Source organism: Pezoporus flaviventris, unplaced genomic scaffold (assembly GCF_033815535.1).
Source record: "Pezoporus flaviventris isolate CSIRO_AGI_PZ_B2104156 unplaced genomic scaffold, CSIRO_AGI_Pfla_v1 ptg000079l, whole genome shotgun sequence".
NCBI classification, from domain to species: domain Eukaryota; kingdom Metazoa; phylum Chordata; class Aves; order Psittaciformes; family Psittacidae; genus Pezoporus; species Pezoporus flaviventris.
In genome coordinates, this window is record NW_026892627.1 from 1204017 (window position 1) to 1224853 (window position 20837).

General features: G+C 46.6%; 1 protein-coding gene and 1 long non-coding RNA gene across 3 annotated transcripts in view; both read right to left on the reverse strand.

Moving 5' to 3' along the window:
• PTH1R (parathyroid hormone 1 receptor) overlaps window positions 1-10746 on the reverse strand; it is a 109634-nt gene extending 98888 nt beyond the window's left edge. Inside the window, exon 1 of the mRNA XM_061474511.1 lies at window positions 10588-10746. Coding sequence (XP_061330495.1) covers window positions 10588-10662 — 75 coding nt within the window. The 5' untranslated portion in view covers window positions 10663-10746. The remainder of the gene's footprint in view (window positions 1-10587) is intronic.
• Window positions 10747-10782: 36 nt separating this feature from the next.
• On the reverse strand, window positions 10783-12368 carry LOC133280113 (uncharacterized). 2 transcript variants are annotated; one of them, XR_009747074.1, is made up of 4 exons: window positions 12247-12368; window positions 11818-12030; window positions 11373-11539; window positions 10783-10987 (listed from the first exon to the last, which is right to left on the reverse strand). It is a non-coding gene; the product is annotated as an uncharacterized LOC133280113 (long non-coding RNA). The 2 variants fall into 2 exon arrangements; XR_009747075.1 differs by lacking the exon at window positions 12247-12368 and having other exon boundaries at window positions 11818-12048.
• Window positions 12369-20837: the final 8469 nt, after the last annotated feature.

The following is a 20837-nucleotide window of genomic DNA, read 5'->3' on the forward strand; positions in this document are numbered from 1 at the left end:
TGAATTAATCCTTGTCCTGTGGTTTGAAAAATCCGGTCTGTCAGCATCCCTCCCCACTGTCATCATAGCCAGAAATAAGAGTGACACTCCCTCCTTTCAGATCCCCCCCAAACTGCTCTTGTTTAAATGCTTTCAGGAAGGCATTCATTGTACAAGGCAGCCAGCCACAAAAGAAGCTACTGAAGCATGGCTGAACACAGTTTGGAGAAGCATCTGGAAACTGGGGATTGTCATCTGGCCCTGGTGTCTCAATCTGCAGAATCCTCTCTTCCCGTCCAGATGCAGCCCAGGGCCAGGAGACCAGGACCAGCATGTGCCAGTTGGGCTTCTCCAGTTTACATTCCAGCTCTCCGTATTTCCCTGTAGTGACACTGATTGACATCAGATGAGATTCTCTTGGCCTTTCTTCACTCCACAGGAACACCACTGATTTACGCCAGCAGAAGGCTCTGACCCCTTGAGATTTGTGGTTTCTGTGATGAGGCTAAGGCAAATCAGAGAGAAAATCTGATCCCAGGAATGAAACAAAAAAACCCCAAAACAACAACAAACATGCTTCATTGTGGTGGTGAAAGCCTGATGGAGAAACACCAGTCGTGGTGAGAAATGAACTGGGGATGAAGTTGGTACTCTGCAGTGTGATCATATGGTGGGATGATCCAAGGCTGTTTAACAATGCTACGGCATGAGTCAGAGCTGTACAGTTATACTCACATGCTCATTTGTATATACACACATACATAACAGCTTTGCCAGCTGAGGAAATAAGACTTTGATGCCCACCCAGGTTTTGTGGGGTGTAGCCACAGATTGTCTGTGGTGGGATGCTCTGCAGCTTAGCAGGTCCCTCGAGGATATGGGGCAGCTCCAAGGTGCATGAGCATCCGTTGCTGATATCTAAAGCCAAGCAAGGGAAATCAGACCTATCCTGCTTTGTCCTCATCCAGTGGCTAGCCTGAGTAAACAGTCCTGGTCATTTATTATGAGTGAAAATAAGTCACGTCTGCACTATATACAGTACATCAGACCCTCTGACCACCTACGGGTGTGCGCTTTAGCAACCACGGCTATTTAGGCTGAGAAAACATTTCCACCTTAGTGCCTATAGAGCCACCTCTCCCTCTTTTATCCTTTTCAGAGAAGAACAATGACAATAAAGCATGTCTCCAAATGCAGACTCCTCTGCACTCCCCACAAGTCCTCTGTGCCTTTGCTTCACATAGAGAGCAAGAAATGGCTGAAAACACACAGAAAGTCAACGGAAAGAGTGAAATCTCAATTCTTTGTCTCCTCTCCTTACTGAAAAGGCCATTATAGAGGAAGTCAATCAGTGAGTGTAACCTCAAGGGTACTGGAAGAAAACGCAAGCTCAGAGAAAACTTCAGGGATATCAGCTACGGGATGTTAAAAGGCTTCACAAGCTGATGGCTCTTGATAAGCCAGCAATTTTAGCTTTTGAAGCTTCATGTGTTGGTCATCTCTTTGCAGTCCCATCTATTATCAGCTCCCTCCTGCTTTTATTTTAATCTTTTTTTTTGCTGCATTTTTACTGAGCTGAGTGAAATTGCTGACCATGAAATAGATACTCTACGTAATGCTGCTTTATTGATCTTACTCTTTGAGTGCATCCAGGAGAAAGAGGTCATTTCCTTGCAATCACTCGCCATAGCCGGTGTTTCAAAGCTACTTTAGCTCAGGGTCTGAAAGGAGAAATGGTTTGGGATGTAGGAGTCAAGAAGAAAGTCAAGCTAACATTGAAGCAAGGCAGGGGTGTAGGCAGTGAAAGTGGGATAAATGGAAAGAGTATGTGAAGTTCATGGAAATCAGTCCTGTGGTTTTCACTGAGTTCTGAAATTTTATTTGTATCTTTGCAAAACAAAAGAGGCTACTGGGTATTTGCTCCTAGAGGAGATCAGGCACAGCCTAACATGTTTCAAGATCAAGAAATTAGTAACTCTATAGGTCAGCCTACTGTTTCCTATGGCTGAACAGTCTCAGGAGCCACTGGCCCCTCAGGTTATCTTGGAGTCTATTCTCAGGTCTTGTGGGTAAGGGAAATGGCAGTGATATTGTCTGGGTATGAGCGAGCTTGTGCATAAACTTTGTCTTTTGGTGAGCTTCCATGTGCCTGCAGGGAGGTATCACCATGTGCCTTCCAGGCTGGTTAAAACAACTATTGCTTTCTCCCTAGACTTGTGAAAGAAACCAACAGAAATGACAGAACAGGCTGTCCATGCAATAGGGAGATGGAGCAGGGGAGCAGCACAGGACAGGGAAGTGTGAACAAGATGAGATTCAAACAATTCTCCCGGGTCCAGCAGTCCCAGCCTTTCCCAGACAGCAGGGCCAGGGTCCTTCCATCTTCTGATACCCTCCTTTTCCTCCTCAGTTAAAAAATGTCCCACTCCATGCCTGCTACCAGCACCATTCCCATCGATGGTGTAGGGGATGGGCCTGGTGCTCTCCTGAGATACTGCAATCCCTTGAGAGCTCAAGGCATATAAACCAGGTGAATAGATCAAAGTAGTAAGATGATGATTAAATGACTTACTAGTAGTCCTGAACAGCAGCAGAGTCCCCCAGACCCCACTGAATCTTGGTTAATTCAATGTTTGTCCTCTACTATGTGCCCAAGAAGTGGTAGCTTCCCACCATCTCCTGCTCCTTACAAAGTGCCTCCTCCCTTGAAGCACAGCAGGCATGAGCTAGGATTTGCAAACCACTCACTTTTCTGTGAAAACATACAGAAAAAAGATATTTAGGTCTCAAAGTTCAGTGAAGAGGACAGAAGGTTTTCTAAGGACAGCCAATGACTTTCAAATCAGCCTTTACAGGTGCAATTGAGGCTGCTTCTTGCTTTCAGTGTGGCAAGACCAAGCAGATACATACACTGAAATGCTTGCAGAGAGGGGAAGGGAGGCTGAAGTAAAGATAACATCAAGGAACCCTGATTAGCAGCAGGGCAGCCTTGTGAAAAATGAGATAACCAGCCTGCCTTGCATGCTGAGACAGCAACTCCTGTCTCCAGCCCTTGCCCCAGACACTGATCTAGGAGGGGGGCTTTTCCAAAAGGCCAGGTCTGCTTTTGATGATCAGTCCTTATCTGACAGGTGGCTGAAACTTAAGGTCATTACGGTAGAGAGACTCAAAGACACCAAGCGCCTTTGGACTTTGAAGGTTCATTTGTTCTGCACCTCGACAGGGTCAGAGAGGTGGGCTAGGGCAGGATGCCTTGTCCTGCCTGGCTCAACACCTGCCTTGGTTTGGACATAGGGGAAATGTTTGGCTTGACCATTTCACTGTCCCTGCAAACAACAGGAAGCAGGTCACTGAGTACCAACTGTGTTGTCTCTCAGCTTGTACTCTCTGAGTCTTGTAAGTCCCTGTTGATGTCTGCACTTCTAAATACAATGCCTGGGTCCTGTCCACTGGCCCTGAAGCCAAGTGGCACAGCACACCTCATGTCTACAAGCCTAAACTCATTTTTCCCCAAAAAATCTGAAGACTGTGGTCATATCTAATACCCCTGACCTTTTTTATCCTGCACCGCCACTTGGCACTACGTGCAGGACTCATCTGCTCAGATGAGAACTCTTCCAAGTGTGCTATTGATCAGATGGTGTGGCTGATGGAGGGGAGGTTCAGAGGGAGCACAAAGCCTACACTGAGCTTACATTGCGGTATGTGTATTTATTGCCAAGGAGTGGGAGACGTACAATGCAATGTGGGTCTGTGAAAGGGAGGATCTGGGGGATTTTATGCCAGCAAAATACAACTATACAACTATTGTGTCAGGGCAAACCTATGCACATTGCTGGCTGCTCCCATGTTTACCCTACTTCTGTGACCCAGTGTCTCCCTCCTGTGACTTGGGGATTCATCCAAGCCTTTGTTGTGCAGATGCCATTCACTGACCCAGCTACAAACCTTCTACATTTATTTTCTTTTTTCTATCTTGTGTTAGTTTTGTGCAAGCTCAGTGAGTTGAATCGGCTCATGGAAGGGTGCACATGGTCAGGAGGGAAGAAGGGAGACAGGAACACAGCCCCTGTGCTGCTAAAATAAATTGAACGAGGGATGCTGGAGAGGTGAGAGATAAAAGGAGCAGAGAAGTCCACTTTCTTCTTTGCTGGATAAAATGAAAACAATACAGCCAGAAAGACAGGCCAGCCTTGCAGAAGATTTCAACAACTGAATCATCACCTGAATGCTGTCGGAGGGATTTGTGTTACAGGAGGATCAAAGTACAATCTGTTAAGATGATGCTGTCAGTCCAAAATTTTCCTTTCTTGAAAATCAGGTTGCTAGAGGTCAGTCCAAGCTGAGCCTCCAAAGAGAAAGGAAAACCCTAAAACACAAAGCCCCTCTAATCACTGGCAAGGGTCAGTCTGGCCTCTGGAAATAAAGGGATTAATTACAAGCCAGGTACATCAAGCATGAGTTTGGATGTTTTCTTCTCATGACACAAGACAGCAAAGCTCAGTCCAACAAGGCAGGTATTCTGCTGGCTGAGTTTCAGCCCTGAGGGTAGTTTATTTATTGCCACCAACACAAAGATCATCTTTAGTAGAGCAGCCCTCACAAGGCCTAGTGAAGTTTGAAGTTTTATGGGTCGAGATCTCTGTTGATACAGTTGGAGAAAGCAAATTCTCCATGTTGGAGCTAAATATCTTTGATATGGTCTAATCTTTAACACAGACTGATTCTCTTGAGTTCTTCCATTCAGTCAGGGCTTGCCCTAAGGAATACTTTTTTTTTTTTAATAGTGGTTATTAATTGAGAGACACCAAAATTTCAGTTACAGCAGGAGCTGAGCAGACAGACAAACCCTTCTATGCTTGACCTTTTGCAGAGGAACAGCCCATCAAAAAGGATGGGGGATCCCTGCCGGCTTCTCTCTTTGATCCAGACAGTGTCAGAGGGTGAGGGACTTCGGAGGGCTCAGAGCTAAAATGACTGAGACTAGTCCAGTGACAGCCCTGGAGTGAGAGAGCTGCACAGTCTGGTTGTACCTAAATACATGCTGTACTTCTTTGCCCTCTCCCAGCAGTGCGGGATGAGGACGGAGATGCTCAGCAATAATGAGGGATGGTTCCTGGGAGGGGATTAAATCGAAGGCAACCATAGTCTGGCTCCGCTATTTCTTCCTTTTGGTCTTCAGGAACAAGGGAAATTCAAGGACTGCAGGGTTTAGCTGGAGCCATAGCTCTGCCACCAAACCCAGGGAGCTGGATTTCCCCAGCCCTATATCTGAGTTCCATAAAAGGTGCTTTACCACCTCACCCCACATTGCTTGGTCAGAAGCTGCCCATAATAGCTGCAATGGAGAGGGTGTTGTTTCTGTGTGATGTGTGGTGTCTGTGCCCCCAGTAACTTTACAAACCAGGGACTGATGGAGGGGCTGAGCAGTGCATTCCCAAGCAGAGGGAAATCCTTCAGCCAGCATCTTTACAGCCTAGTCACTTATCAGTACACACAGCCCAGGAAGATAGGCAAGATGAGATGCACAGCTGTGGGGTGACTCTCAGCATCGTTTTTCAAAGGGACACGGGAGCGCAGGGTGACAGTGGCAGAAGCAGCAGCTGTCTCTGCTTGAGCTGTCTGGGCTGGGAGTACCCCTCTCAGGGACTGCAGACACACCACCCCAGCCAGAATAATCCCACTGAGCTCAAAGCACCACTCTGGGGCTATTTCTAGGAGGCCAGAAACCAAACAACAACTGCCTGGACCTGAAAGGCACACCTCGGATTTCATTTCCTCCAGCCTTGACACCCCTGCGTGCACAGTTGCCCGGTTGCTTTTCCTCTTCCCAAGGCGAGAAGCTCACACCAAACCCAGCCTGCTCAGGTCAGACTTGCCACCAGGCAGCTGAACTTTTTTTGGCCTGCGCTGGATGAAATCACAGCCCATGCATTACCCTGATGCAGACGCTTGTTTGCTTTATATTTTGTGGTTGAGTATTTTATAGTTAGGGGATATCTGCTAATCCCAAAGTACAATAACAAAAATGGTATCTTTCATAAATACACGGGGTAGGGATGGGCATGCTCCAAGTGTGTGTGGAGAAATGAAAATTTCAGACATTGCTTCCCTGCGCTTGGAACCTGTCCTCAGTTAATGGAGTTAGATAGCTAGTTGGGATTTGCAGATTTTTTTTATTAATACTATTCTTTTTTATTATGGGACATATTCTGCATCAGAATATGATTCTCTTTCCCTTCCAGATATAAATTATTCAACTTCCAATCCTTCTCTTGAAGATGTAGGTCTGATCAAAGGAACAAATGAAAGAGTGAAACACTGATCAGCACCTCCTTAATGTAGCTGCTTTGCTGCCCGAGCACTGGGGTCTTGGCTGGTTAGTGACCTAAGTATCACTCTGGAATGAACTTTTTGATTTATTCTGGACTTTCCTAGCAGAGATTAACACCAATGCTTGTGTGAATGCAGCTTTCTTGGGAATAGAGGCTGGGAGCTTCCTCCAGGTGACCTGGCTGAGCTTGTATTTTATTTGGGTTATATTGATGTGCATCTGCAAGCAAAGGTTTCAAATCCCCTAATGATACCACTTGAATTTCTGGGAGAGTGCTACAGCTTCTCTGCAAAAACTGGAGGGAAGCTTCAGCTTTGCCCAAGCAGCCTGAGTGGGGCCAGGGCTGGGGAACCACAGGCTGCAGCAAACAGAAAGGCGTTGAGACCGTTCCGCTGCCAAAAAGCATCCCCCTAATGTGCAGCACCTTCTACAAGGTGCTGAGCACTGCTGAAAAGCAAGACCCACACACAGTAAAGGAGGGTCCCTTTTGCTACCCCTTTCATATCTGTCATGGATCTGCTCCCGTGTCCTGTTTTGCTCAGCAGATTGCAGTCAGCTCAGGCTCATCATACCTGTTTCCCAAAACGGAGCTATTCTGATTCAAGGCTCTGCAGATGACTTGTGGACGATGATCATCATCATAATCGTCATCGTCATAATCATTGTCCTCATTGTCATCATTATTATGCAGAATACCTTCCCTAATGATTGCTAGGTTAGGGACTGCCAGGCTGAGAAGGACAATAGAAGGAAACAAAGTGGAAACGGAAGGCTCAGCAGACCAGTCCATGGAGGTTTTGCCTGGGAGTGGGACTAGGACACAGGGAGGTTTTTCTGCAAGACAGCACCTTTCTGATAAAATCATAGTGCCTACATGTTAACTTCTCCCTTGCTCTGCTGATGTCAAACCCTACTTTTAAAGCTCCTTTTGCACACATCATACTTTCGAGCCCATGTTTACAGAGCTATCTGGCTCAGGACAATCTTGCTTCCCCAGCCCTTGGACCAAACAGCAGAATTAACCCAAACTTACACCCTCACCTCACAAGATTTCAGGTTCAAAGCACTCAACTGACAGGTGAAATTCCCCTTACTGTTCAAACAGGTGTTAATCATGTTATCCACATGGCAATTCTCTGGGTAGTTGGAGGAGAGCAAATCTTCACCCAGTACTTCTCCCCACATCAAAGACAGCCATCTGTGCCTCTCAGCTGCCCCTCAACAGCTCAAGACAGAGATCTTGATCTAGGTATGGATTTTGTGCGGCTGCAGGCTCATGGAGGGGGCCACAATTTCTGCAGATACTTTTAACTCTGAGGACTCATTCCCACAGCATTTTTTTCCCCCACCCTGGTTTACAGTGAATGTAGGGACACACAGCCTGCATGCTGTGGAGAAGTGATTCAGTGCCAGCATCCTGCCCCGTGATGTATCAGTGGCACAGGCAATCAAAGAAACCATTTCCATGCCCTACTTCAGCATTTTTGCTTTGGAAAGTTCCTTTACTGTCATCTTTGCTGGCAAACAAAAAGCATAATGGGAGTGACAGCTTCAGGTCTGGGATGCATAATTCTCTGCCCCATCTCGGCATCACCAACTCTCAAGCGCAAAACGACCCAGCTGCAAAGACCGCAGCAATTAGGGCCACCGTTCTCAAGACTTGAGTCTTCCAGCCTCAGACATGTGAATTGTGCCCTGAAGCTCTGAGCAGCGTCTGCCTCAGTCTGTGGAAATCCTCCTGACTCAAACTCACAACACAGCTTTGATTTGCTTTGCTGGGGAAGTAAATGATTGGGTACCACTTTTAGCTTAACCCAAAGCTGCCACAGAGCCTGTCTCTAAATTAAGTCCCTGCATCCCCATCGTTCTGCAGCTACTCTCATTGATTTTTGCTTGTTGCTTCTAAGAATGAGGCACTTGGTGACTTCTGTTGATAGCAACACATAAAACACACTCAGACCTGCTAGCCAAATATCAATATATATACGACCCTTCTTACAGCGTAGCTATCAAGACATCACCTTGCTGAAATATGCAGTCAACACTATTCAGTGTTTTCAGAGTTCATTTAAAAATCAAGTTAGTTTGGAAAAGAAACAACTGCAGCAAAAATAAACAGGGCTTTAGGCACCCTGCAAGTTGTTCCTTGCCTCGCAAGTGGGTGTACAGTGGGGTGACATGGGCTGAACTACTTATTCTGCTTAAGGGGATGCCAGAAGGGACACACAACATTTCAGCCCCTGAATTGTCAGGACAACTTTTCAAACCTTTTGACAAGTCTTCTAGCTGTCAGTACTGAGTTTGAAAAGCATGGGAAGTGTCTGAAACATGCACTTCAGTCTGGGCTTTATTAAACTCAATGGGGTTTCTTGCGGCAGGACCCTATACCAGTACAGGAGGGTATCAGGATTTTGGAAATGCAAAAGAGCAAATACTCTTGTGCACTCCTTGCCTAGCCTTCCCAGTGAAGTTCCCTGCTTTCTTGTCCCTTTGTGATTATATGGTTCTATTCTAGATTTATGCCCAGGTCCATCTCACCCTGAAGTGGTGCACTGGGCATGTTCAGCTGTGATCCAGTTGCTTACCAGTGCTGCTGAGCAAATGGCTTGTGATCTGAAAGTGTCTGTTGTGAGGGGGGTGTCAAAAAGAGAATAGCCACTGGGAATGCGAGATGGATGATGCTTGGTTCGCTGTCTGTTCCTCAGCACCTTCTTGGAGGTACTGGGATGTACTGAGAGAGAGGAGTAAACCGAGAATGGGACTGGAGACGCACTCTGAAGCCTTTCCTGTCTTTTCTGGGTCCTAAAGTTTGCTGAGCTCTAATCTGTCTGTTTCATGAACCTTATTTTCACCATTACCAACAAAGACACCAAATCTAGCAGGAATTTTGGTGCTGACTTCAGTGGCAGCAGGGCTGTGGAGGTGGAGGTAGCAGGTGCTGCAGGATTTACACTCTCGTGATATATCCCCAAATTCAGATGTGGTCATGGCGATGTTAATCCCACCCCAGAACAGGGGAAAAACCTCAACTGCAGTAAAAACAAATCTACAAGTGGTCCTCCCAGTTTCCCCAATTTTCTTTGGGTTTTTCAAGGTTTATTTGTGCTTAGAAATACAGCAAGGCAAGGATGGACTGCAACGGTGATAGTTTTCCAAGGGGCTGTTTCTTCTCATTTATTGATGAGATGTTTCCCTTTAGCATGATGCTGGGTGTATGGTGGCAATACCCCCCTACCAGCCCTGCACAAGGTCACAAACAAAGGGGACAGCGCCCAGGGTGATGGTTCCTGGAGGGTCAGGGAAGACCTGGCTGTAGCCAGGGTCAGGGTGAGCCTACTCTCTTCCAAACACATCTCCATCCCTCGTGGAAAGCAGACACCACTTTAGATGGTGGTCATGCCCCTTCCTAAACCAAAAGGCACTGAGAAATCATAACAACAGTGGTGGTACCAGGGATGGAAAAAGCAAGGAAAGCACATGTCAGAGCAGCATGCCCATCTGTGGGTTAATATGTGGTGGCCAATTCCGTATCACATTCCCCTTCACTTCTGCAGAAAGGCTTTGGAGACCACTTTGGGCTGCAGAGGGGGTCTGTAGCTCTTAGCCCATTCCCCACTGCTAGCACCAAGGCATTTTTTACAAACTTCATCCCTTTGCTACCTCTGGAAAAATATTCTCTCCTAGTGTGTGCACGAACAGGTGAAAACAGTGACAAGTACTAAAGGGTTAATACTACTTTCATGTTCCTGAGTGTAAACTGTCTGCAAGCCCTGCACTGTAAGGTCCTCTCCAAATTTAATCCCAAAGAGGAAGGTACTGTTTCGCTGAGATTAAGCAGATTTGCAGATTAAGAAGATTGAATTAAAATTAAATTTGGTGTCTTGGGGAGGGGTAGTGGATGAAAAAAAAAAAAAAGAAAAAAAGAAAAGGAAAGGAAAGTTGCCCTTTACCCACAGGTGTCTTTTAAATGATCCCCTAAATGGTGTCCCTAGACTCCTGTCAAACTGCACGCGTTCCTGTCTGGAGTGGTTTAAAAGTGATTCAAACTCTTTTGGAAACACAGACATACAGACATTTTAATTTCATCTGGTACAGCAACTCTGAGACCAACTGCACACACTATCTGCCAGCGAAATAAGCCACAGGGCTGAAAAAAATAAAAAAGCAAACCCAGCACTCTGCCTTCTAAATGCTTGATACAGTAAATTACTCATCAAGGAAACAGCCGTGCAAGATCGTTCAAGAATATGAACGCGAAAGATTGAGGGACTCACCAGAGCGTAGACTGAACTCAGGACGGAGCAGCAGAGGATCAAACCCAGACTGTGATAAACCAGATATGATCCCATATCCAAGAGGCTTCTTCCAGCATCCAAGCTTGCTCAGGGAAGTAGGAGGACGAGAGGTCTTCCAGCGTTGCAGATGATTTCTCCTTCTCCTTCTCCTTCCCTCCCGCCCCCCCTTCCAGAATTTGTGTGTTGTTTGATTGTTTGTTTGTTTCCACAGTTTTAGCCAGAAAGGCACATGACAAGAAACCCCGGTCTTTTGCTCCGTTTTCTCATGGCTGGAGATCTGGGCAGCTCCCGAAACGCAGCCGAGGAGCCCATGTGAAGCAGAGCAACTTCGCTCCCTTCAGAGCTGCAGCCCCTGGTGCTGTTTGTTTTCCGTGTGCATCTGTCTCGTAGCAGAAAAAATCACATCCATATGTCAAAACTGCTCTTCTGTTTCCTTTTTATGAGGCAGTGGGAAGTTCAAATAATTTCTTTGTCAAACGCAAACACACAGAAAGAGGGAAAGAGAGGGAGGGAGGGAGGGAGAAGGCGAGAGAGGGGTGGAAGGGGTGGGAGATTGGAGAGGGTGGGGGAGGCTTTTAACCACTGCTTTATTTTTAGATCCAGTAATTTTATCTTTTAGTTTCAGAGGGGTTTGGGGGTGTGTGTGGAGGGGAAAGCGCTTTGTTGTTTTTTTTCTTTCGCCTTTTTTTTCGGCATGCAAACAAACGGCAAAGTCGAAAGTTACAAAAAGCAAAAACTTGGAAATATTTTCACTTAGCAATTACCTTTTCGCAAACAGTGGTACTCTGGGGGCTTTTCCCTTGCATATCCCGGCGCGTTTCAGCTCCACAATAGGTTTATTCTGCCAGCCTTCAAGGTTGCAGTGCGTTTTAGTTACGAATAGGGGTGGTTTATTTTTTTGCTTCACTCTCCCTTCTCTGTCTCAAAGGATCTGCAGTTTCAAAAAGCCGATTGAGTACGGCATGAAAGCATAGGGCTGAAATATCGCTCCCCCTCCTTCGCCACCCCCTTTAAGTAGTTTATTTTTGGTTTTTGTTTTTCTTCCCTCGGCAGAAACGTTTTTCACTTACTTCGCGAAATGTTCTGAAATCCTCGGGATTTTGTTTTATTATTATTGTTACTGTGTTATATGTATGTATGTATATATACGCATTTTCCACTCGCGCACACGCGTCCTCCGTCCCATGCCCAGGACAAGCCCTCAGAAACCCGGCAGAGGAGCCCGCAGCCTCTCGGGGTTCTCCCGGGGCTGCCCGGGACGGGGATCATGTCGCTGCCGAGCCCCCCCCCCAGTACCCGGGGGAGCCACCGCTCCGCTGCCTCCCCTTCCTCCGCTGCTACCCGCCTGGATTTCACGGATTTTGAGGAGTTTCAGGGCAGGGATGTTACTCCCAGCTCAGCCGGCCGCTTTCATTCATAAAACTAAGAAGAAAGGAAAAAAAAAAAGATTTATACGTGTAGGAACGCCCTCCTCCCCCCCCCCCCCATTCTCCCCAAAGCCAAGCAGCCAGAGGTTTTGTTCAAGAGCCGAAAGCAAGCTACAGCAACCATCCCCTTATCATTTTTAAGACGTGGGAGGAGAACCGATGAGGGGAGGGGGCTGTAAATCACACGGATGCAGCACGCTAGCAGACACACACGCAGGCGGACGCGGGGCTCTGCGCTCCGGGCTGGCTCCTTGGGGAACTTTGGAAATCGAGTCGTGGTGGTGTTTTAGTTTTTTTTCTTCCCCTCCCCCTTAATTTTTCTTCCTTTATCTTCTTTTTATGTGTGTCCGTCCCCCCCTCCCTCCTCCCCACCCTTGCCTTTTTTTTTTTTTCTCCTCCGTGATTTGATGTTTTTTCGGCTTATTTTTCCGCGCAGAAGCAGCGGTTCTTTTAGAGGAGCTGAACGGAAGCAAGGAAGGGAAAAGAAAGAAAAAGTAATAATAAAAAAGCGCGCCAACCTCCTCTCTAGGTCTGTCAGAGAGCAGACGGTAAAAACATCAAGTTTTCGCAGAGTGGAGCTGTGTGCATTTCTGTCTTATTTTTTGGAGCAGAGGAAAAAAAAAAACCAGGAAAAAGAAAAAAAAAACCCACAACCAAACTCTACAGTTCGTTTGTTGCGTGCCTTTTTTTTTTCCCCTCCTTTTTATTTTTTTTTTCTCACAACCCCATGGCCGTGAATAGGTGCCTTCAGCTAATTTTATGAAAAGGGGCTCTTTCCAAGGCGAAGGTAGAGTAGGGCTTCCTGTAAGGGGGGGGTGACGGGGAGGGAAGTTCTGCTCTTGATGCAATCTTTTCCTCCACCTCTTCCTCCTCCTCCTCTGCCTCTGCCCGCCAGCCCCGGCGGGTCTCCCCGGTTGCGGGAGGAGCGGGGCCGGTGTAACACCCCTCCTCGGCCGGGCCCCCATTGGTTGGTGGTGCCAGGACTGGGAAGTACGGGGTCAGTCCTGCATCCCTCCCACCCATTCCACCCCGGCCCATTCCTGCCCCATCCCCTTCCCTCCAGCTGTCGGGGGACACGGGCCTCTAGTTAGGGAGAGGATGCGGGGAAGGGGGGGAGATGGGGATAGAGAAAGGAGGGAAAGCCGAAAGGGAGAGATGTGGAGGGGGGAGATGGGGAGAGGGATGCTGAAGAAGGGAGATTTAAAAGCCATAAAGCCATCCTCACCCCACCCCATTCACATCTCCCAGATATTTCAAGCTCTTGCAGCGTGGAATATATTACAAAGATACTTACCAAGGAGAGGGGTTGAAGAATGGGTGGGGGGTGTGTAGTGGTTTGGGAGGGATTCCTTGGGGAATCTCCAGGCAAGTATTTCCAGCTCTTCTGGGGTTTGTTTATTGGGTATGGGTATGGCTCATGTCAGCCCAGTGTGCCCAACTTGGGGGATGGAATGGGAGGAGAGCCCCTATCCTCAGGGGAGCCTTCTGTGTGCTTAAGTGTGGGGTGGACTGAGCAAATATGTACTCAGGGCTCTATAGTCATTCTGAGAAGGAGAAAAAAAATCCACTGCAAAGTTTCAGGGGCCCCATCGCAGCTCCCTTGCTGTTTTTTCTCTTGGAGAGACGGGAGAAGCAGGCAAAAGCCTTGTATATTAAAATGCCCTCACCTCCTGCTCCTACCAGGAGGAGGAGGTGCTGATAAGGTTTAGGGAATGTCTACATCCAGATTTTGGTCCCCTGTCTCTATCTGGTCCCTCATGTATGGATTATGGGACTGGACTGGGGATGCCTTGGGGCTGGTATTTATTAATTTAATGATTAAAGGCAGATTACTACCTAATTGCTGAATCTGCACAAGAGGAGATTTTTCTGTTTAAAGCTTGCCCAAGAAATATGGCAGAGAAATCTGACTCTGGCCACATCTTGCTCTCATGTTCACAAAGGCTACGAGGGGTGTTTTCCCGCATTCCCTTTATCTACAAGCAAAATAAACTCACACCTCAGGACTCCCTAGATCCAAAGACAGCCCCCTGCCAGGTACAGCAGTCAGGGTATAATTCATTTTTCCCTGCCTGTTCCCTCCTGGGAGGATGGGAGGTGCGTGGGCCACAGCTATTCTTTGGAGGGATGGCACTGCAGCCTGGTCTACAGATGGGTTTCCCCAAGCAGTAGCTGTAATCCTCCTCCCGGCCACTTGAAGCAAGGCACAAGTGAAGATGGACAAGGTACTGCCCCACACCTTCATCCCTCTCTCAGATGCAGCTGTAAGAATTAAAGCTTAGTTCACAGCTCAGCATCACTCACAGATTTTTGCCACTGCTGTGAATGAGGTCAGATCCACAGAAGTCTCCTGGCATCTCCTGGATGCCACCCTGTTCCACTCATCACCTTCTTCTCTATCCTCTGGGTAGAGCAGGAATGCGAGACACAGCTGAAGAGCAGGACTACACTGGTGGTTCATACGGTTGTCTTCTAAAGTCATGGTAAAACATGTCCATGGACTCCCTGTACCAGAGGTGGACTTGTGAGCATCTTCACCATTCACATGACCCTACAACAACCTCTTAAGTCTTTTTCCTACATAAGAAGGAGCTGTCTGACTCATGAGGTGCAGAGAATTGGGCCCTGCAGTTTTAGGCCTTGATATTCTTGGAAATTGTGATTTATAAAAGGTCAGACAAGAAACAGCTCTACTGCTGTAGGGTTTTTTTTTGAGCAGGTGCCTCAGGAAAAATTATTTTCTCAACACCCACCATCCCCAAACACTGTATATTCTCTCTGCCCTGGTTACAAGAGGATCCTTTCTCTCTCTACAGTCTTTTGAGGGCAAGATTATGTATTCTGCATTTCCAGATGCATGCTTTTGTTTGGGATGATGCGTTTGTGAGATCCCTGCTTGGAAGTCTTCCCACCAGGTGACTAATGCTAAGGACATTCTCCTTAGCAGATCAGTCACAGAATCATAGAATGGTTTGGGTTGGAAGACACCTTTAAGCTCATCCAGTTCCAACCCCCTGCCATGGGCAGGGACACCTTCCACTAGACCAGGTTGCTCCAAGCCCCATCCAACCTGGCCCTGAGCACTTCCAGGGATGCGACAGCCACAGCTTCTCTGGGCGACCTGTGCCAGGGCCTCACCACCCTCACAGGGAAGAACTTGTTCCTCACATCTCATCTCAATCTCCCCTCTGTCAGTTTAAAGCCATTCCCCCTTGTCATGACACTATATGCCCCTGTAAAATGTCCCTCTCCAGATTCCTTGTAGGTCCAGTTTGGGTGTTGGAAGGCTGTTATGAGGTCCCAGGCTTCTTTCTCATCAAGGCAAAGGCAGTTTGGACAACTAAGTTTTGTTTTGGTTTTCTTTCAGGTTGCATCCATGGACGTGTGTATATTGAACCAAGAAGGAATGCGGTGCTGAAAGAAGCCTTTGTAATGTTGCTATTTTAAGGAGACCCTTGGGGATGGCATGGGATGAAATTAGTTTCTCCAACTTATTACAACAAAACTTTCCAAGTGTTTATATCCTTGTACTGATGTAAAACAGCAAACTCCCACCCCCCAAAAAATAGCACCCAGTTTGAATGGGCTAAGGTTTTTGCCAGAAATGATTGCTATTGGGAACTGGCTTTATTTTGTAGCTAACTTTTACACAGCCTAATAATAATAAACTTATCCTCTTCCTGGATTGTTTTCTTCCCAGCTGGGTGAACACTTCCCTTCTGCAGGAGCTGGAATCCCATCCTGGATAAAAAGCCTCCTGTTCTTTTTCTCCTGGGTCACTCAGGTTCAGCAAAACATCACGACTTACATCAACCAAAGCCATTGACTGGGAAGGCAAAGGTCTGACATGGCTGGTGCTGGCAGCCACAAAGCAAAAACCCCACACTGTGTAAGAAGCAGGTCCAATGACCAAGTGCTGCAGAGGGTAAGAGGCCTTTCCTGCCTTGTTTCCTCCTGGCTATTGCTCATGTTTTGTTGGCAAAGTCAAGGCCAAAATATACAAGAAGGAACTTTGGCTAAATTAAGTTTGTGCATTGGGCAAAATGGCCACCGTGGATTTCTGGCTATATTTGCTGTATGTTTTGTCTGGATTGCAAAGAAGAGAGTTTTGATGTCACTGCTTTCTTTCAATGTGAGCAGAGAAAAGGAGTAAAAACAAGGCCTGATACTTCACACCTAGTGCTATTTGCACAAGGCTGAAGTTGTAACTCTTGGCTGTGATGACTCTGAAAGAAGTGTGTGATGGCTTCCCTGCTGGCTCTTTAGGGGAAACATCTGCTCTGGGTCTTACGGACAAAATCAAAGGTGAAAATCTCTGTCAAAGCAAAATTAAAATACATACAAGGGTCCTGAGAGTAAGTCATGAGTCCCTCCATGGTTTGGCTCCTTGTGCTTCATTTTAGCCTTGGTGCAATGTTACCATAGTGAGCAGCCCATATTGTTATTGCCAGTGGTGACCAGGACCTCTGCATCCTTGTTGTCAAATGCCTCTGTGACCTGGATGAGACTGTCTTGCTTCAAATCTCCTGCTCCTTGTGCCTTGGATAGTCTTGACTGAAGATCTGCCTTGTGGGAAAGGAAGGGCAAGGCTGGATATTCAGTTCCAAAACCAGCGTCTCAGTTGAAGTTGCCTTGTAGGGGGGACAGCAGCACCCACATCATCAATGAAGAGGTGTGAGAAAAGGGGTGAAAGAGAGGAAGATGTCAGAAATAAGTCTGTGGAGGCGGGCTCAAGAAGAGTGACACCTAAGAGGTGCCACGACACTGAAAACAGTATTAGAGACGTTCTCACTCGGTAGCTCCAGGCAAAACACAGACCCAATTAGGTAAACTGAAGAAAGGTGTTTTTTTTTCTTTTTTAACTAGCAGTTTCTGCTGCATATGTTATATTTGGACTTTCACCAGACTAGGTATGCATCTGCCCATCATTATCACCAGTGGGAGCGATGCAGTTGGATGAAGTGAGACAAGTTTTGGGCATTTTTGTCAAGTAGATGGGTGGGCAGGCTGTTAGATATAAGTGGGTTTCTGCCCTGCTCTCTCCTACTGCTCCACTCACAACCTTTCAGTCAGCACCACTGTCAGCTTCAAAGTGGGTTTTCCCTGGAATATATTCTCCAGAAAGCCAGCCCATCTTGGTGTCAAGGCTTCCAGGGATGGCAGATTACATTCTCCCTGTCCTTTCTTTGAAAGACAGCATCAACCATAGGTTAATCACTCAAAATGTAAGAAAAACATCCCCTTTTTTATTTTTTAAGCTGTAATTTGCTTTGTGGTACTTGTTCTGACTTTCTTCATCAGCATTTAGCACTCCAGGATCAGGGCTGCCCTGCAAGGGAGGTAAGGGACAGGAAAATACGCTTGTTTTTCTCATGCAGCCTGAGTGAACAACCAATGAACGATCATGACGAACTGGAGGTGAGAGTCTAAACTGCTAAAACACTTCCTAGAACAATGTTTCGGTTTTCAGCAGTTTTCTGTTTTGTTTTGATTCCTCCTGCTTCCCTGTCTTCATGTAATAGGAAATCAACTTAAGTAAAAATATTAATATTGGGCAAAAAAAGATTTTTATATTTATGGGAGAAATTTAAGGATAAATTCTAAAAAGTAGCTTACTTTTCTCTGCAAAGGCTTTTTATCTCTCTAGGTAGGAGTATGTAGGACTGCTTGTGATCTGTAGTCAAAAGTGGACTAAAGAGCCTGGACACCTCTTATAACATACTGTGGTAATGGTTTACGAGGTGCTATAGCAGCCATGTCCATCTTCTTTTATGCTTGTGTCCATTCCTGAGCTATTACCCAGGGCCTTCAAACATGCTAAAAGGTTTATGTATTCAGGAGGACCATGAGATCGGATGAATGTCTGATGAACCTGCAATTCATGGGATGAGTCATCTGTGTTGACTTCACCTATGGCCTTTATTCTCAGTGGTAACTCTTTCCAATTGGAAATGTACAACCAAGACCTTGCATATCTCCAGTCAGCAGGGTACCTCTACCTGTGTACATAGAAATTGCGCCAAACATGGGAAGTGGTGCATACAGCCACCAACAGCTAGAGTGATGAGAGAGGAGGTTTTTGGGTCGTGCTTTGGGCTCTGGTCTGGGTAGGTGGTAGTGAGTCATCTCCATGGGGTTTGTTGCCCTGCATGAGAAGATGCAGAAAGTGTAGCAGTAGGAAGATCAAAACTTCTTACTGCTGTGTAAGGTAGGAAGAGCTTCTCCCAAACTCTGGGAGAACTCTTCTCCCAAACTTGGGAACTCTTTGGGAGAACTCTTCTCCCAAAACTCTGGTTTGGGAGAAGAGGGAGATGAGGTGTGTGGGGCTGAGGCCTTGCATTAAAGCAGACAAAGGAGTACTGGAGGTGAAGAAGAGTTCTCCCCTGAGAACAGTCAGATCCATAGGCATTTTCTAATTTAAGCAAGCCAGGTAAATTAGCAGTTGGGCTACCAAAGAAACCAGCAGCAGAGACAGTAGCCAGTGGCTTCAGGGAGTGACCTTCAGCTGAAAAAAAGCTGTACTCTTCAATTTTTCATTATGAAACAGGTTTGATTCAGTCCTTTTTAAGATTTTCCAAGCAATTCCATGAAACAAGACTGAAGGTGTGCATGGACCACCTTCCTAAGCAATGGGCTTGGTTTCCATTTAGTTGCATTTTTGGAACAGCGAGGGGATGTGGTTGTCTCTCTCTCTTCTTCTAAGCAGCCCTGAAAATGCCAGCCTTTGTTGAACTGAAGGTGGGACAGATAGGCTCTGCAAAGCATCCTGGGTTTTATTCTTACTCTCCTTCTGTTGCTCTCCTTGCTGTTGGCCTGGTCTGAGCTGGTGCTATGAGCCCAGATGGACGTGGGAAGGATGGAGATTGGAGGATGAGATCTGAAGCAAGGGTAGGGCTGGGAAACACAGCTCTAACTTGCACTGTTTTGTGTCAGTCCCTCAGTCTTTCAGCTGGGCAGAAGTCATCAGCATTCAGCACTGTCTACTCTGATTCTTCACCCTTCTGCTGCGAAAAAAAAACTCTGATAGGTAGGCGAGCACAAGAAAGAATGGGGTAAACACTGCAACTCATCTCTTTCCCAGGTGAGGTTTTTCCCCATGCTAGCGACTGATTTGCCTTCAGGTCATTCACCACGGCTTTATCTGCTTTGCAGAGCAGCAGCCAATGACACTTCTGGCTTGCACTCTCTGATTTCCTTCCTAGGGAGAGTATTCTTTGATTTACCAGCTCCATCTTCCAAAATAGTGATGTGAGTTGAGAGGTTTTACATTATATTTCACATGTAGTTATCCTCCCTGCTGCTCATCACAGTTTAGCTATTTCAGTGATTTCTGAACACCACTGAGCAATCTCATTCCCATCCTAAGGGAGAATCGAATGTCTCAAGCCTGCATAATTTTTCCATATGCACAAGGTCTTCTTTTACTCTGTTTAAAGATTATTTTCCCTCTCTCCTGTGATGTGCATGACAGCCTGGATGTCTCTGAGCTTGAATCAAATTGTCCTTTCTTCATGTTGCCATCCAGCCTACAGTCAGAACCACGAGCAAACTTCAGTTCAGAGGTAAGCAAGAAAAACTACCAGGGGCTGAAAAAACTTGGCAAGCTTTGCAGAAGAAAACTGCCAGCATGGAATGACTAGATGGGAGCATTACTTCAACAGAAGAAGTTCTGATTAGCAGATTATCACTTAAGTGATGTTGATCCCAGCCACGCTGCCTTCCAAATGAGCCCTTTCACAGTTGCCAGCTGCACCATGGAGTCATGCATGTAAATAAGTGGGCCAGATACTTTGCTGGCAGGGGTTGAGGCAGCTTTGATGGACCGTCATGGAGTTGAAACAGCTGGAGAAGTCTGGCTATAATGGGGGCCTGACTAGCTTCTCAGACTTCTAGAGTTTGTGGATGAGAGAGCCTGAAAAAGAGCTGCCCACATATTGCAGAATGGGACACCTTCTCCCTTCCAACATCATCAAAACCACAGCACACTACAGCTGCAGGGACCCTCTAAACTTCGATTGCATCCAGTTGCTGATGGGCAAGGTGTTCTTTGTAAGTAGTACTTATTTTTTTTTGATCGCAGATATGAAACTGAGTTAGCAGACTCTGCTGCAGTGGCTGTAATGTGCTCAGAGTCAGCATGCAAAGAGCCTGTGTAAGTGGGATGAAAGAAGCTAGAATCACCTTATCACTAACTTAAGAGAGCTCCTTGCTGAGTCAGATAGGGGAATGATGAGGGATCTATTTTTTTTCTTGACAGTTCCTGAGCTCGTTACCTGTTCCCTGGGACCATAAACCAGTATATGGCGTCTCACCCTCATAAATCTCTATTTATCTCTGATAAGTCTGTTTGGCTGAGCATTTGGGGAGCATGTGAGCAACTCTCATGAACAGCCTTGGGGTGAGCTTGCCCTGGAGTTCACAGTCCATTTCAGCTCTGATAAGTGTTCAAAGGTGATGGCCTGAAACCTGCAGAGCTGGCAACTAGGAAACAAGCTCTCTTTGTGAGGCTGTTTAAGCTTGCTGCTGCACACTGGAGACAACAGAAAGCTGCAGCTTGCTAGGATGCCTGTGCTTGGTGCATTGAATTAAATATTTCATTTGATTCTGCAAACAGTCTAGGAAAATCTTCAACCTTTGTCCTGAACCGAACTGCCTCTCTGCCTAGGAAAACACTGACTGCAAATGTCAGTGACTTCAAGCCCTGGTAATTTTTATGCTACTGGGTTGAATCCTGGTTTGTCAGCACACGCTTGCTGTAGGCTTGGACTTTGCAACCTAGAAAAGAGGGTAGTGAAGAAGAGG